At 39.3% G+C, this 18,957-nt stretch overlaps 1 protein-coding gene across 1 annotated transcript in view; it reads left to right on the top strand.

The window, feature by feature from the left end:
- The window catches only part of LOC125901778 (xenotropic and polytropic retrovirus receptor 1 homolog), a 68,303-nt gene that overhangs the window by 30,425 nt on the left and 18,921 nt on the right, over positions 1-18,957 (top strand). Inside the window, exons 3-7 of the mRNA XM_049597688.1 lie at positions 11,743-11,844; positions 12,011-12,234; positions 14,427-14,576; positions 14,858-14,941; positions 17,623-17,704. Coding sequence (XP_049453645.1) covers positions 11,743-11,844; positions 12,011-12,234; positions 14,427-14,576; positions 14,858-14,941; positions 17,623-17,704 — 642 coding nt within the window. The remainder of the gene's footprint in view (positions 1-11,742; positions 11,845-12,010; positions 12,235-14,426; positions 14,577-14,857; positions 14,942-17,622; positions 17,705-18,957) is intronic.

Genomic DNA, 18,957 nt, shown 5'->3' with positions numbered 1-18,957 from the left:
CTACCTCATCCTGCATTATTGCTTAATTATGTGTCTTTGTAAAAAAAATATGCTAACAACAGCCACAGTATGACCAAAATTTAAGGCCTCTAAGAGTCTCAAAATGTCTTAAAACCAGTTATCAGAGGCGTTATTTTTTCATCATGTAATGACAGGCCTCTTTGTGCCCCTGAACTGCACACTCTTAAGGCATTACAAAACAGCGTGACCAGCACAATTTGTGTTTTCCGGGTATCTTTCCTTTCATCTTATTTTGACAAACACTGGCAAAAGAGTTTCACCACTATAGAAGCCTGTTTTCAGTCAGAAATAATGACGTAAGGGAACTTAAACCTTAGAGTAAAATCCCCAACAGCCACAAAACAATGTAATTTGTGAAGTTTCACCAGAGCATCAAAAAGAGACAAGCCTACCCCTTATGCCAAACCCAAACCCATGCATATTGCTCTGATACAGGTCGCTTGCACTGCGTTTAGCTTCACTTGTAGATCTGCCAGCTACGAGCTACCTATCAATCTGATGGCATGTGTTTTGCTGTGTGTGTTATTAGTTTCATGAGAGGGTCATCAGACTCTCGGACCCCCTCGACACACAAAGGGACTCGATTTTTTTTTTTTAAGTCCTTTATTTACACTGGTATCATTAACATTTCATTCATTCATTCATTCATCTTCTAACCGCTTCATCCTCTTGAGGGTCGCGGGGGGGCTGGAGCCTATCCCAGCTGACATCGGGCGAGAGGCAGGGTACACCCTGGACAGGTCGCCAGACTATCGCAGGGCTGACACATAGAGACAAACAACCATTCACGCTCACATTCACACCTACGGACAATTTAGAGTTACCAATTAACCTAGTCCCCAATCTGCATGTCTTTGGACTGTGGGAGGAAGCCGGAGTGCCCGGAGAGAACCCACGCTGACACGGGGAGAACATGCAAACTCCGCACAGAAGGGCTCCCACGCCCGGGATCGAACCGGCAACCCTCTTGCTGTGAGGCGAGAGTGCTAACCACCACACCACCGTGCCGCCCTCATTAACATTTCATTCCATTAAAGTTACTTTCCTTATTTTTTTTTAAAGATTATTTTAATGGGCTGTTTGCCTTTAATGGACAGGACAGTAAGTGAAATGGGGAGAGAGAGTGGGGAGGGACACGCAGCAAAGGGCCGCAGGTCGGAATCAAACCCACAACCACTGCAGCAAGGCATCGCCTCCACACATGGGGCGCTGGCACCATCCACCACGCCACCGATACCCCATTACTTTACTTCTTAACAATATACAGTACAATATTTCAGGCAAAAACTGATTGAAACAAAATTGAGCATATATTAAGCATACCATATTCTCATAACACCACCATCATAAAATCATTCAGACTATCATAGCCACATGAAATCTGAAATCCACCCATACTTTAAATGCCACAAAAAGGGAAAGTAATTGTTGGCAGGAAACATTTTCTGTCTTGTTTTTTCTACTCTATAGACAACTCTGCCTCTCCTATCTCAAAATTCAGATGGTTGCAATCTGCAACCTCACCGCTGGATGCCACTAAATCCTACACACTAGACTTTTAAAGCCATTGATCTAATCTTAAAGTTCAGTGTTCATGTAAACAGCATTCTACATAATATCTTAAACCTGCATAGTATCCTGATCACATTTTATATTTTTCTAACTATCTGCACACACATTGCTAGCACATCGATAGGGCTGTAGTAAAAAATCTTGGTTTATTGAAAATCTAACAACTCTTCAACCAGTCAGTTGGTCGATGAAGGAAAAAATCTGCACGTTATCTCTAGATTAAAGCACCACAGTGCACTGAGTGCACTCTACCTGGTAGCATTTTGTGTCCACCAAAGCTTTTTTTTTCCCTGTGACATGGCTCAACATTAACATTTGCCCAGAGTAAGTTAACTCTGTGTTTAGTCAAGTGGAATGGCACAAGTCAAAGACATCAACGTAATTTACAACCATTGATTGTTTTCTTACTAGATTCTCTCTTGATATAGGGTGCTTACATCACGCCAAAGTGGTACCCTACAAATGCTGTAAACAGTTAAATGGATTTTGCATTTGAGAACATTCAAAGGTGGAGGTAAACTCTAATGAATTCTGGAGTGTTGGAAAGCCCGTGATAAATTGGTGGTAAGGTGCATCATCCAGACACAGAGGTAGACAATCTGACCGCTTTCATCAGTGATCGGTCATATGTACATAGTTTTGAAATTGGGAGTGTTCCTTAAAGTACTCCCCGTATCATTCCACATCTATGTTTTTAGTCATGCTAGCAGCTTGGCTCAAGGAAATAGTCGGTCCACCACTTTCCTCCAGACTGAAATATCTCAACAACTATTGAGTGGCTTGCCATGAAATTTAGATATTAATAGTTCTCAAAGGATGAACACAGTTGACTGTGACTGTGTTGAGTATTAAACTGATTAAATTTGCCATTAAATTCATGCTCCCTTCAGGATGAATATAAAAACATTGATTATCCTCTGATGTTTCCTCTAAACCCATCATCAGATTAGAACATTGACTTGTCCACTACTTAGGTTTATGATCAAACACCTTCAGAGAAAGAATCTATCTTATTGCGAAGTAGGTTTTTACACACAAGGAACTTGTGAATGGCTACATATCTTTACACATAGTAAGGAGAAAAAAAAGTAAGACATATTCCTGATATGGCTCACTGACTGACTAATTTGCAGCATGGCCAGTGGATCAGACACTATTCCTATATATGGCTCTGTTATATGCAGAAGTCCACAGTCAGGCTGGTATTGTGTGAATCACACGTTGTTCCATTCTCATCTTCTGGCTGAGGAATAAATCCACCCAACCCACCCAGACTGTGCTCGCCTGTCTGTCATTGTGTTTATTTTTTTTTTTTCCTCCTGTTTATTTTAATAATTTTTTTCTGTGTCTTGGACTTGGAAGTACAGACAACATCAAACATATCTGGAAAATGATTAGTGATATGGTAGTCTGTAAGAATCCTGCAAACATCTGCTCTCCCCTAATAGATTTGTTGCTTTAAACAAAATAAACGACTTCCTCTTCAATGCCCCTAATTTCTGCTTGAGTGTGTGTTTTTGTAAGCTCTTGTAAAATTAGTGGTAGTGATGCAGAGATCAGGTTTTTTAAAACCTACACCACCGTGGCCCCTTACGAGACCCAGTCCACCCCACCTGACCTGTAAACATGCATTAATCAATAACCCGAACCCAACCCTCAAACTTGCAAACCGGAGCAGTTTCTAGTAATGACCATCGCTAATAACAACCTACTTGCAGTTGGCGCCAGTAAATATCACCTCTTTTCTTTGTTTAAAAAAGAACAAATGTAAGAGGACAGTAAGTACTCGCCCATCTTTAACTGATAATGTATTAAGTATGATCTTGAGCGGACAGCTGAAAACCTATGTGGTTTGTTTACATGAGAGCACAGCTGATCTTCACAGTGGTTTGTTTACATGGTGTTACAGAAATGCATATTTAGCATATGCTTGCTTGCTGTTACAGTGTTAGGCCTACATATTTGCAGAGGGAAATGTTTTTACCGGAGGAGTTAAATATGTCAGACTTCAACAGATTTTCCTGCTCAAAACCCTAATAACGGAAAGCCTGAGCATGGCAGCACTATGATACAGCGGCTTGCTGTCTAAAAGAGACAGAGAAAGACAAAGAGAAGGCGTGAGCTGGATTATTGCACAATGTTTCTGTAAGTTATTAATAACTTACTCAGAACAATGCTTTGTTACTTCATGACCCACCTGCCGGAAACCCCCAGTATTTTCTAACAAGCTTATACAAACCTCCGGACCTACAGCTGTGGGTCGACTTGTGCATCATTAGTTGGCAGTGTAAGTATTGCTAATAGTGCTAAAATTGTTAACAATGCTAAAAGGGTTTTGCAGCTCAAAATGAAGCTACTTACTCACTTGAGCAACCTGAGGGAGGAAACCAGATGGTGGCTACCATGTTACCATAGCAGTAATCTCCAAATGAGCAGCACCACTGGCTAGCTCCCATCTGACCCGAGTGGTGTGCAGTGTGGAGCAGCCAAGGCTAGCTGGATGTCTGTCAGCAAAGTCAACAGAAAAAATAAAAGGCAAGACAATGTAAAACATCAAAATTTCTCCACCTCTGAATGGATAGCACTTTGAGATGCAGTGCTAAAGCTCACTGAGTCAATAAAGCACCAGACTAAAAGGAGAGGTCTCTTGTATTTCCCATCATGTTGTTGTTGTTCTATCAATCTCACGAACCATCTATCACTTTTCTTATCCCTCCATCTTGTACCGTGGCCTCCCTAATGATCCCTCTGACTTTTTCTGTGGTTCACTCTCTTTCAACTACTGTCTTTCACCATGTTTGTCTCTCCTCCATGTGACTGACCTTATCAGCTGCTCTGTTTGGCAGAATTATGTAATTTCACATTAAGATGCAGCATCAGTAGGTGCTTGCACAACAGTAATTGACCACAAAAATCAGTTGAAAATCCCTTCAGTTAGAGTAATAACACTTCTACTGGGACTGAGAGGTGACTTTAAAAAAAAAAAAAAGATAATTATTATTTGATGTTGACGGTGTTTGTTTTGACATCAAGCTGCAGTTACTCTAAGTCTCATTCACTGGGTTTTGGAGTTCTCACATATAATTGACTGGTATACAGTTTGGATAGAACCACTTAGAGAAAGTGTACAACTGTGCATCATACCATAAGAATACACAGGAGGACTTTTAGCAGGCTTTCCAGTCACGCTGTTTGACTGATGACAACACAGGTACAAAATGGTTCATGTGTCCCCGTAAATTGTTTGCTCTGCAATTATGCTATGCTAACACTGTACCTAGAGTATGTTGACATAACATAGTAGAATGACAGGAAATAGTCTTTTTCTTTTGGAAGTTCACAAAAAAATATGTTTGTGCAGGTATAGACGCATGCGTAAATGATCCTGTGATAGCATGAATTAGAAGGAAATTCAGTGACAAAAATAATGAATGAACCCTATACAACAAATGCCACCTGTGAACATGGTTCTCCATCTTTTCTGTGGAGCTCTTAGTAATTCTGTGTACTAAGCATATGAGCATAATGCATTGTTATGACTGAGTAATATATATACATATATGTTTGTATACATGTGTATATGTATGTAAAACATATTCAGTAGTCAAAAAGCTAAATCAAATTAGGATTATGCTATATTCACATCTGTTGTGACTATCAACATAATGAGTATTGTAAACAGATTTGAGTAACACTGTTATGGCTTCTTTAATCACATTATTCATCAGTGGTTTGTTTTAGGGTGACGCAGAATTCTGATGACACCACCTTAGATTTAAAAAAAAAAAAAAAAAAAAAGTATCTTGAATGAATAACATATTCAATATCATACTCACATTACAAGCCAAAAAAATCCACTAAATTAACTGCTGAAAACAGCCAGTTGATCTACTGTACACTGTGTTCAGACTCAGATAATAAAACAACTGTATTGACTCTGAAAACCTGTAGGCCTACTTTCTTTTTTTTTTTTTTTTTTTGCAGAAAATTGATTAAAAATCAATAAGGGAATTGACAAATAATAGGACCAATAAACTGAATTGGCGTTGTTACTGATAATATCTGATATTTTCCCATCCTTATTCAAACTGCCCTTTTAAAAATGTTGACTCAACTTATGAAAGTAACCCACAAAGACAACTTGTTGTGTATTTGGACCTGCATAGTTGGATTCTTGGTTGTACGTAAGGGGTAGTTGGATGAAGAAATGAATTTATCAAACATGACTAAAATTCGGTTGGTGACTTTTCGATGAGTTTCACAGACCTACTTTGTATATTGTTTTTAATTTGTTTTTTGGTTGTAGTGGCATATAGTAGTATAGAATTAAAGAACGTTGCTGGCTGGGAATGTCATATTTAAAGGTTTGGTTTGCCGACATAACAAGAAATTTATTTTCTCATTTATCTTTACCTGATTATATCTAACCATATAGATGGATTTGTTTTGTTTTTTTTGTTTTGTTTTTGCCAAATTGTCAAATTTCCATCTCTGAAATGTTTTTCTCCACTCCATCACAATGGAGGTGTGTGTAATGTTTGTTTATAGTGTTCAAAGTATTGAAGATATGATTTTTTTTAAAAAAATCCAACAGCAACTTGACTTTCCAAAAGCAATGTGCTTATTATCCACAGACCTGACTGTGAGCAGGATCAACCAGAACTACTTTACCCTGAAGAATATGGTTCCTGATAAAATGCTGACAGCATGTTCTATGTGTTATCCAGAGCATAAAGTAATGAACGTAGCCACCATGATGTCACCCATTGGTTTGTGGATTCCCATTTTAATGCCTTGGCATTTTGGCCATCGCCTTCTTGTGGTTTGTTTGTTGTTTTTTTTGGGGGGGGGCATCTTTGGACGAAAGGGTTGATGTAACTCTAACACTATCTGCTAGCTTGGTTAGCATGGTGCATATTAATACAAAGTAGCTTTGTACTAGCTCTGGCGGAAAGGTTCCATGGGCCGCATGTTTGACACCCCTTCTTTAGAGGGTTTTTGAGTACAACTAAATGCTGAAGAAGACTTTTTAGACAGCCAGAAGGTTACAGTTAACTTTCATGAACTGCCTGAACTATGCCTGTATCTGGGGTTACATAGTGGTTACGTTACCTAACCAACATTGTAGCTGTGGTAGCAACTTGTCAATAGATGGCACCAACCTGTCAAAACTGAAAACAGCCATGCTCCTAATTTTGAAACTTAAAGCCTTGATAACATATAAACTATTTTAATGAAGTAGAAATTAGATAAAGAGGCCAAAACTGTTTTTTTGTACCAGGCTGTAAACATGTTTATTTCTGCTGTAACGTTGGGCATTTAAACAAAGGGGTCTGTGGGGATTGACTGGCTTTTGGAGCCAGCCTCAAGTGGCCATTTGAGGAACTGCAGTTTCTGGCCCTTCTGCGTTGGCTTCATTTTTCAGCCTTGGGGGTTGCTGCTTGATCCACAAGAATGGGGACATTGTAAAGAGAGGTTGACTGGGAGAGAAAAATTCTTTTTAATGCTCTGAACACTGTCAGTGACATTCCATTTATGTTTATTGTATTGAGGGGGGTGCAAAAATTGCGTTATGGGGAAAAAAAAAGATATTTGAAAAACTGGACAACTGACATAATGTATCTGCATGACTAGAAAGCACCAGATGAGGAGAGAAAATATTTTTTTGTTACTTGCGTAAAGCGACCTTTAAGTGTCATGTAATGCTGTCCCTCCCTCTAACTACCTTTGAGTGAGACACAGAGCTACGTTGGCCGTGAGCACACCTCTGCACCTGGCTACCAAGTGTAAGTGTGTGTAACTGTGTGAGAGTAAAGCAGAGTGTTGCAGAAAAATAGAGCTAAAAAACATCAATTGTCAAATGGAAAGTATAGCCTATTACCCAGAGACAGACATGCCATAATGATAATAATGATAATAATCATGATGACATGAGTGGAGACACAGAGAGAAAAGAGCCGAATAAGGCCAAAAAGGGATAAGGAGATTACTGTAGTCTGACTGTGGTGGCTGTTTGTGTGTTTGTGCACTGGTGAGAGAGAGTTAGAGAAAGAGAGAGAGGGGGAGGGAGGGAGTGGTTGGGACACTCCAATTTAGTTAATTTGGTGTCTTGTCTAAAAGCAGCCAGTCTGAAACACAGTGAATCACTGAGTCTGCAGAGTCTGACTCAAAACCACCTGCCCGGTCTGTTGTTTGGTTGTTGTTGACGTGACAGTGGGTACAAGTTAGTGGTTGGACACACAGGTTCACTCTGTCCTTTTTTGATTGAAATTACAGGACTCTGTTCTGGTAAAACTATAAAAAAAAACATTTGACTCAATGGGAGGAACAGGAATTAAATGTTTTAGCATGGTGTTTGGGAGACAAGTAAATATAACACTGATATCAATACGATTCTCCCAAACAAGATGCTGTCACGTCACTTGTTTTGAAAACGATCTTAAACTTTGATGGACAACTTTATCATGTGCAGTTTCCAAAAGATTGGTTTCTAAATTTAGTTTGTCTCATCTGTCTTATTACCTCTACCAAGGAGATATGTTTTTCAGCGCTGTTTGTCTGTCTGTGAGCAGAATTACAGAAAAACTATTGGCCTGATTTTTATGAAACTTGGTCGAAAGGTGAAGCATGGCTAAAGGAAGAAGCCATTCAATTTTAGAGTAGATCTGAATTGCAGGGTGGATTCACAAATTATATTTTACTTTCATTTAACATGCAATGAATGCACACGGCTTTCACCTTGGACATCTCAAGCAAACATGGAGGTGGCTGAGCTGGAATGGCTATTAGCATTGCAGTGTGGCTAACATTTCGTTTGTTTTATGAACTTGTGGTACAGACTTAAGTTTTTTTTTGACAGACCGCAGTAGGGATGTACAATGTTGGATTTTTGCCAATATCTGATGTATAATAGCTCATTTGGCTGATAACCGACATCGATATATCCACTTTTTTCCCCACCTCATCTTAGTGAACATCAGTCCTCTGTAGTGGAATTAACATCATATTATGCATGCATACTCTTATCGTAATGGCTCATCAGAAGATGGAGATATAAAATAGGATGCTTTTCAATGTATGTAATATTCATTCACTGTGCAAAATGAGAAAAAGCATGTTGGACCATTCTGATTTCATTCATTTTAAAGCCAATACTAGCTGATATCGATGACTTGCCGAAAATGGCGTGCATCCCTAGCTATCAGCAGAAAGTTCTAGAGAATGGCTGTTTATCTTAAAGTTTAATGCTGTTCCTGCTTTTGTTAATTAGTGTAGTGATAAAGGCTTGGTGTTGAATGTATCCAAAATCATAGAAATAAATATTGATTACAGACATATCAGAGGTAACATCAGTGAGCATTACTGTCAGCTTTTGTGTCAAAATCAGACATGATGATAGCCACTTGAATTTGAATACAAAGGGCGTTTCACTATTTTCTGATATTTTATTGACAAAATGATTTACTGAGGAGGAAAAAATGGGTAGATTAATCGATTATGAAAATAATTAGTTAGTTGCCGCCCTAATTGTGACAGAAATGTGGTCAAATTTCTGCATATTAATCCAAAAAGGTGGTCTTTCATTGCAGTGGGACATTTTCACCACTGGTTGATTTTGAGCTTTGGTAGTCTCGCCATCAGACAATCAGAGATCTCCGCCTTCTGATAGTCTGGGGACATTCCTTTCTAAAGTGTGTTTAACACACCGGAGAAAACGGCTGGCAACAAAGCAACGCCTTTTTTTAAAAGGACATGCCCTCCCAGAAATGTGCGCTCCCCCTTTTCTCGTCCGCAAGGAAACAATCACACAGAGAGCTTGAAAATGGATGCCAAGAGATTTAACTCGGTTTCATCAAACGTGTGTTAAGTCCATAAGATTGTGTAAATGAAGGACTTACAGAGACTTTGTTTAAAACTTTTAACGCAGTCAGACTATGTTTACAAGCACAAGAGTTCAGCAAGCCACTGAAGGACCGCCCTGCAGATTTACTATTGGTTCTGCAACGTAGGGAGTTTTTTTAAACTCTGAAATTGTATCTGCCCATCTAAACACAAAATCAGAGAGAATGACATCAGTCTTTAGTTAAAGAAAGCGTCTAAAGACTGACTTGTGAGTCTAGAGCTTTGGTAATACTGATTGCCTGCAGCAAAATTCTGACAGTGTCAGAATTTTCAGACCAAATTCCCACAGTGTGAAGGCTGCTATGAGCCATATCTACAAACCAGCCAATCATAATACGACATGAAATGATGCACAACACACCTGCTGGCGGGTCATTTTAGAAAAAATTCACACAAAACAAAGTGATGGAGGTAGAACAGAAGAACAGGACCATGGCCAAATTCTGTGTGTTGTTTTGCTCTATTTTGAAAGCATGAGAGCACAGATTGATAATGCAAGCTGATGTAGCAGCATCATAGCAGTACAGTTCACTCTGCATTTAACACACAATCGGACAACTTCAACAACCATGGAAGATTTTTATTAGACTCATCTCACACACTGTAACATGCAATAAACATACAGTACATGATTGTTGTTATAAGCCATCTTTTCGGATTGATTGTTTGTAAGTCTGAAAGAGCCATAAATACTCCTTAAAAAAATACAACAAAAGAATAGGAAATAAATAAATCCGCAAAGAAGACAACATTTCATGTGTCAGCATCTCTGCACTGCAGTCTATAGTCATAGTCCAGGATAGGGATGAAACAGTTACCAGTTTGACGATAAACAACGATAAAATTCCAGACGGTTAGTATTACCATTTAAAATTTTTATCATCATTGAAACCATGTTTGATTACTTTGAAAGACTTAATGTCCACAGTTGACCAGCGTTAGCAGCATGCAGCATATATGCAGCATGCAACATCGGTTTGTTTTGCTGTTGTCTTGCTTACAGAGTGGGCGTGCAGCAAAAAAAAAAAAAAAAAGTATTCAACCTTCTGCCACTCCAGAAAGCAGCAGCCCTCACTGTTGACTTTACACTTTTTTGCTATGGCCATGTCTTCTACCTCGCAGGAAATGCCTGCTGTTAGGCAACCATTCATTTGCTTGTTAACATCCGTTTATGAAGACACATTAGTTTCGTCTGCATAATTCCTACTTTGTGCATGTCTACAAACTGTGTGATAGTCCTGCATTGTGAGGTGAATGGAAAAAATGTAAAGTGATCCAACATTCATTCATTCATTCATCTTCTAACCGCTTCATCCTCTTGAGGGTCGCGGGGGGCTGGAGCCTATCCCAGCTGACACTGGGCGAGAGGCAGGGTACACCCTGGACAGGTCGCCAGACTATCGCAGGGCTGACACATAGAGACAAACAACCATTCACACTCACATTCACACCTATGGACAATTTAGAGTTATCAATTAACCTAGTCCCCAATCTGCATGTCTTTGGACTATGGGAGGAAGCCGGAGTGCCCGGAGAGAGCCCACGCTGACACGGGGAGAACATGCAAACTCCGCGCAGAAGGGCTCCCACGCCCGGGATCGAACCGGCAACCCTCTTGCTGTGAGGCGAGAGTGCTAACCACCACACCGGCCATGCAATTACTTTAATGTTTATATAAACAAAAAAATTATGCTAATTTTGCTTGTGGCTTTCAATATAAAACTTGGTGAAATCATTTCAGTGTGTTTAAAAGTACTTTTTTTTTCATTCATGATTTATTATAAAAAGTATGCAAACCACATTAAACTTGTAATGTATACACTGCGGGAATAAAAGCCCAGTTACACACACTAAAATATCAAATTTTAAATATTTAAATTTAAGGCAAATTAAGCTAAGACAGATTCAAGAGTTCATAGAAACAAAGGAGAATCCACCTTTTGAAAACTGTTGCCAGAGCTGGACTCCCTGCTGTTGTCTCACTGCTCCATCTGCTGGTCAGAGCAGGAGGGTACGCAGGCCTTGCTGCATGGAACATGGAATTTTACATTCACACACTCAGTCCTCCATTCCTGCTTGTCCTTGTGGTGCCTTTGCTGTCCTCTCTTCACCTTCCCTTTCTGTCCTCCTGTTTATTCTCTGTGTAAATGCAGGTTCATTAAGGTGGTTTGATCAGCGCTGTGAGACAAATAGTCTTCACTCTGTTCTTCAAGGTTCACTAATCTAACAACTGGTATCTTCTTGCAGTCACAGATGAGGATACCGTTAAGAGGTACTATGCCAAGTTTGAGGAGAAGTTCTTCCAGACATGTGAAAAAGAATTGGCCAAGATCAACACCTTCTACTCTGGTAATGACGACAACTACTGCTTCTGCTTTACGCACACACATTCATATACTTTAAAGCTAGAAATCCCTCATTTAGATATAGCTCTGGCAGTTTGTTTTGCTTATTATGCTGCAGAGGCTTTCTATCTATAAAATCATCCTCATTTCTTTCCCTCTCTTCCCTTCAGAAAAGCTGGCTGAGGCTCAGCGGCGATTCGCCACGCTGCAGAACGAGCTGCAGTCATCATTGGATGCTCAGAGGGAGAGCTGGGCTAACGGGCGGGGCCTGAGGAGGAGGAAGACAGTGTTCGCCCTGTCGCAGCAAGAGCGATGCAAACATAGAAACATAAAGGACCTGCAGTTGGCCTTCTCCGAGTTCTACCTCAGCCTCATACTGCTGCAGAACTATCAGGTGCATATTCACACACGCAGACTAAAGACATTTGAAGAAACAGAGTTAGACTTCAGGCTAATCTTCATTTGTTGTCCCTGGCAAGATGTTTAAAAAGCACCCTAAAAAATGTAAAATTTGTTTTACAAAATTCATATAATATATACAGCATAATAGCCATTAGCTAGTGGGTTATTGGGCTCACAGATTGATACATACAGCTGTCGCAATCTGAAAAGGCTCACCGGACTATTCATACATAGGCTGAGAGAGTGTTTTAGGCCAGATAACTGATTGTAATGTCTTTGTTGTGGCTGCTGTAGATGTGATATTAATAAATTAATTCACAGCAAAAATGTGAAGAGGACAATAAATATTAACTTTAGTTTGACCAGTTTTGCCATTGTCAGTGCGGTTTTTTCAAACAAATTATCCTTTGTTTTATCCTGGTTGTATTGCATCACAGTAGACGACAACCAACACTCTGTCTGGGACACCTCATGACGTCCGGACAGAAAGTCAAGCATGTTTGATTTTCTTTTTGTCTTCCTCAGACGTCACTTTGACCAGTAGAAACACAGAGTGATCTGCTGCCGTAGACAACTGACAACAACACCACAGCCTTTTTGATATTTCCTGTAGGGATGTTACCACACAGAGTAAAAAGGCAAAATTATTGCATGACACAGCAGAGGCACTTAAGCAACCCACTGAGTTCTGCCAACAGCATCAGGCTAGCACAGAATCTTCATTTCTTCATAATAGAGAAGGGTATAAAGGAATAAAATTCACAAATAGTGGCAGAGCTTTTACTTACCACAGCTGCAGAGGGTGCCGGCTTCATTTGAAACAAACTACATAAAAAACAAGCCTTTTGTTGTTATTCCCTCTGTATTAATATATTTTTACTTTTAATCTGCCCTCATTTGCCCTGTTGAAATTAACGTATCACACCGTCATTTCAAACTCAGCACTTCCTGTATTCATTTAAAATTAAATAAATTAATTAATAACTTTGGATCCCTTCATATTCTTAAAAAAAGGCTTTTAATTGTGAAACATTTGCAGGAACTTGTTGTAGAGGATTCAGTGACTTGCATAGTTCACATGCATACTTAAAATGTAGCTCTTGCCATCTGCCGCCACTTTTTACATTACAATATTAACATTTCGGCTGGCACATAAAAAGCCAAAATGACTGAAATAATAGTAATAATAATAAAAATATGACAAGAATAATCCAATGACATCATGCACATCATGAAAGACAACCGGTGATGATTGGTCGCGGACCAACATATAGTCATGTCTGTCAGCCAAGTCACAGCAAGATTTTATGATTCCACAATTAAATAATCTGATATGGTGACTGTCGGAGCAGACAGAAATGTAGTGTAGTCTGAACCCAGCATTATCAATACGTTGATACTAACAATGTATCAATAGACTATGTGATGTGTGAAAGGTGTCATAGTGATGAACCATCATAGAATTATCACTAACTTTGCAGTTCCTCTCAGCTCTACTGAACTACCTGGCCTCTTTTAGCTCATTATTATGGTATGGCACTTAACTATTTTAGTTTACTCTCACTGCTCTACAGCAAAACACTGATAAAGCCACTGTACACTACCTGTCCTTCACCAAAAGACAAATCTAGCTATTAGCTGGTGAGCGTAATGGAGCATTTAGCAGCTCAAGAGCCAGATATTTCCCCTCAGGAGTTGATAAAGAACAGCGTAAAGAGAGTGAATACTGGACTGACATTCATCACGTGGACACAAACACAACTTCAGATAAGTGCTGGATTTGTAATTAAGCAGCCGTTTGTTAGCCTGTTTGTCATAACAACTTTATAATATGTCAGATGTGTTTTCAGCTTGTTCCCGGCCCCCGAGACAAATCAATTCAAACAGCTTTAAGTAATGAATAGAATAATCCTCAGCAGGATGTGGTTATAATTACACTTGTAGATTAAGCCATTAATTGTAGAAATATAATTTAAATCAGTGCAAATAGGTGTTATACTGCACATTCAGTTTGCATTCAATCTGCTTTACTAAATACAGCTAAACCACATGCAGAGCCTTTTGTCATATTTAGGTCACTTATAGTTTGACATCTTTCATCAACTGTGTTTACTCAGCTGCTTTTGACAGGTCTGAATCTTCTTTCATGAAACACCATCCGTGTCTGTGTCCCTGTCCCTGTAGAACCTGAATTTCACAGGTTTCAGGAAGATTCTCAAGAAGCATGATAAGATTTTGGAGACGTCGAGGGGTGCTGACTGGAGGGTGGCCCATGTTGAAGTGGCTCCGTTTTACACATGCAAGAAGATCACACAGCTTATCTCTGAGACTGAGGTGCACACGTACACACACATACACATACACATACACACACACACACACACACACACACACACACACACACACACACGTAGATATTAGTGTAAACATGCTCAAATTTATAAATGCTTCACTGGCATTGCTCTGGTCAATTACAGTAATGCTGAAGAAGTTTATACAATGTCAATATGTAATTTAAAGGCAACAGTAAGAAAAACTTACCTGTCATCAGTGATCATTTATTATTAGTTAGGTAAAGAGCAACCCTCAAAATTCTTTGTCTATGTGTCTTTCAGGCATTGGTCACAACAGAGTTGGAAGGCGGTGACAGGCAGAGGGCCATGAAGAGGCTGAGGGTACCTCCTCTGGGAGCTGCACAGGTCAGACTCTTTCACACACACACGCACGCACGCGTGCGTACACACACACACACACACACACACACACACACACACACACACAATCAGTCAGTATTAACTCAACATGCCCTGCTGTCACTTGATCTTCCTCTATGAAGGATCAGACCTCCAAGGGCCTCCTGTTGTCCTGTTACTGCTTATAATCAAACTTTCACCCATGGAAAGCTCCCTTTCCTAACAGTTGCCAACAAAGTGACGGACCAAGTACCCAATTTAAATTGTCATGAAATGAACCCAGATAATTGCTGTCCCAATAAGTTTGTATTTCCTTGGGGGGAAACAAACAAATCCAATCATTATGAATTTTGCTGACACTTTAAGATGGTCTGTCTAATAGATTCCTCTCTCTGTCTCTGTTTCTTTTCTTTTTCTTTCTTTTTTTTTTGCACCTAATATCACCCTACAAACTAAACTTCACTTAAATTACAGTCAGTAATATATTATTATACTGTACATGGTGACAGCTGTCCACTCTATCCAAACAAATAGACCGTGTTATGCCTTTACACTGAGACCTTTATTTTTTATTTTTTGTTACATGTATGACATCTACATTAAGAATAAGTTGCAGATGCAATTTCAAATTCATTATTAGTTTGACTTATTTGTTTGGGTAATGAACAACAAGCTCAGAGAATGTGGTTATGCTGAAAGATGGTCCAGTTTTTGACATGTCTGCATGTCCACAATTTGTAATAACCCTGATATATATGTGTATACAGTACAGGCCAAAATTTTGGACACACCTTCTCATTCAATGCGTTTTCTTTATTTTCATGACTATTTACATTGTAGATTCTCACTGAAGGCATCAAAACTATGAATGAACACATGTGGAGTTATGTACTTAACAAAAAAAGGTGAAATAACTGAAAACATGTTTTATATTCTGGTTTCTTCAAAACAGCCACCCTTTGCTCTGATTACTGCTTTGCACACTCTTGGCATTCTCTCCATGAGCTTCAAGAGGTAGTCACCTGAAATGGTTTCCACTTCACAGGTGTGCCTTATCAGGGTTAATTAGTGGAATTTCTTGCTTTATCAATGGGGTTGGGACCATCAGTTGTGTTGTGCAGAAGTCAGGTTAATACACAGCCGACAGCCCTATTGGACAACTGTTAAAATTCATATTATGGCAAGAACCAATCAGCTAACTAAAGAAAAGCGAGTGGCCATCATTACTTTAAGAAATGAAGGTCAGTCAGTCCGGAAAATTGCAAAAACTTTAAATGTGTCCCCAAGTGGAGTCGCAAAAACCATCAAGCGCTACAACGAAACTGGCACACATGAGGACCGACCCAGGAAAGGAAGACCAAGAGTCACCTCTGCTTCTGAGGATAAGTTCATCCGAGTCACCAGCCTCAGAAATGGCAAGTTAACAGCAGCTCAGATCAGAGACCAGATGAATGCCACACAGAGTTCTAGCAGCAGACCCATCTCTAGAACAACTGTTAAGAGGAGACTGCGCGAATCAGGCCTTCATGGTCAAATAGCTGCTAGGAAACCACTGCTAAGGAGAGGCAACAAGCAGAAGAGATTTGTTTGGGCCAAGAAACACAAGGAATGGACATTAGACCAGTGGAAATCTGTGCTTTGGTCTGATGAGTCCAAATTTGAGATCTTTGGTTCCAACCGCCATGTCTTTGTGAGACGCAGAAAAGGTGAACGGATGGATTCCACATGCCTGGTTCCCACTGTGAAGCATGGAGGAGGAGGTGTGATGGTGTGGGGGTGTTTTGCTGGTGACACTGTTGGGGATTTATTCAAAATTGAAGGCACACTGAACCAGCATGGCTACCACAGCATCCTGCAGCGACATGCCATCCCATCCGGTTTGCGTTTAGTTGGACGATCATTTATTTTTCAACAGGACAATGACCCCAAACACACCTCCAGGCTGTGTAAGGGCTATTTGATCAAGAAGGAGAGTGATGGAGTGCTGCGGCAGATGACCTGGCCTCCACAGTCACCGGACCTGAACCCAATCGAGATGGTTTGGGGTGAGCTGGACCGCAGAGTGAAGGCAAAGGGGCCAACAAGTGCTAAACACCTCTGGGACTCCTTCAAGACTGTTGGAAAACCATTTCAGGTGACTACCTCTTGAAGCTCATGGAGAGAATGCCAAGAGTGTGCAAAGCAGTAATCAGAGCAAAGGGTGGCTATTTTGAAGAAACCAGAATATAAAACATGTTTTCAGTTATTTCACCTTTTTTTGTTAAGTACATAACTCCACGTGTTCATTCATAGTTTTGATGCCTTCAGTGAGAATCTACAATGTAAATAGTCATGAAAATAAAGAAAACGCATTGAATGAGAAGGTGTGTCCAAAATTTTGGCCTGTACTGTATATCTATATCTATATCTAGATATATAGATATATGTATATCTAGATATATATATATATATATATATATATTTATACATACATATATATATATATATATCTAGATATACATATGTATAAATATATATATATATATATATCTAGATATACATATGTATAAATATATATATATATATATATATATATATATATATATATATATATATAGATCAGTAGGTATATATATTACTCCTGGGCAGCTGGGCCTGTTACTAATTGTGTTGTCGTGCTCTGACTGTGTGTCTGTGTCTGCCTACAGCCTGCTCCTGCTTGGACCACTTTCAGAGTTGGCCTTTACTGTGGAGTATTCCTTGTCTTAATAGTCACTGTGGTCATTACAGGTAATACACACATTCAGCTCTTAAACAATTGTTATAAAAATTGTGCATCTAAGAATATAAGATTTAAAGGTCTGAAATATTTAATCATCTAGTGACACAGGTTTTAGTTCCTGGAAAACAACTGCCAGTGTGTCCAGGCCAGAAATATACAGTACTTAAAATATTTGGCAAACATTGATCATAGCAGAACACACTGTAGTGCCAAGGTTAGTATTAGGAATTAGTGTGTTTCATGACTTGAGTGGAATAACCTATTTATGTTCTTTACATTGTGACATATGGTGGGCTACTAAGGTTTTAGAATAAGTAGGCCTTTGTTCTCTCTGCATATTACTGTCAGTTTGTCTGATTTGTTCAAATAAAAATGTCAAAATGGCCTCTACAGTATACTTCTTCTAAACGTGCTGTAGAGACAAAAATTCATAAAATAAAATTCATTCATAGACGCAGGATTCATCGATAATATTGGAAAAAAAGTAGCAACTAGAAAAGCACTCGGAGAGCGCAGACCTCCGCCAAGCAGGTCGGATTTCCCGCCATTTTATTATTTTATCCACTTCTCTTCAACTGATTACCACCAAAATTATATCATCTGTTCCTTTTCATTTCATCAAAATCCATTATTTTACAGACAAACAGACAAATCCCGGCGAAAACATAACTTCCTTGGCGGAGGTAATAAAAAAACTGGACAAAATCATTTTGTGACTTTGTTGTGGTTTTAGAATATATTACATCACCAAATGTAGGGCTGGGTATCGTATAAATATTACGATACCAGTACTAATACCAGTACCCTGAAAGTGATACAGATACCAAGAGAGTACTTCATTTGATACCTTTGTTTTTTACTTCATTTAATACCCATTGTGTGAATAGAAGCACTGCATAAAATTCCACCAGACACCACAGGATTGTAGTGTAGCCATACTTTCGAACATTTTGGTGGCATCTCTTCTCGCTGAACTGCCAACACTTTAAAATACACTGCGCTCAACTTCACCACACCATAGACTGTATTGGTTGTAGCTGCTGCAGTAGTGGGCCAAATACATGTTACATTATGTCAAAGAATGCTTGTGGTGATTGGCTGCAAGCAAAACCATGAAATAGTTTGTTTTTTATAGATGTGGGTACAAAAAGGACAGGATGTAGGTAGGGCTGGGCGATACGGACAAAAACTCATATCCCACTATTTTCAGGCTGAATGGCGATACACGATATATATCCTAGTATTTCCTATTAAGTGGGCT

The sequence above is a fragment of the Epinephelus fuscoguttatus genome, linkage group LG15 (assembly GCF_011397635.1).
Source record: "Epinephelus fuscoguttatus linkage group LG15, E.fuscoguttatus.final_Chr_v1".
NCBI lineage: Eukaryota > Metazoa > Chordata > Actinopteri > Perciformes > Serranidae > Epinephelus > Epinephelus fuscoguttatus.
Note: the sequence above shows the minus strand (reverse complement) of the source record. Positions and strands in the feature narration are given on the sequence as shown.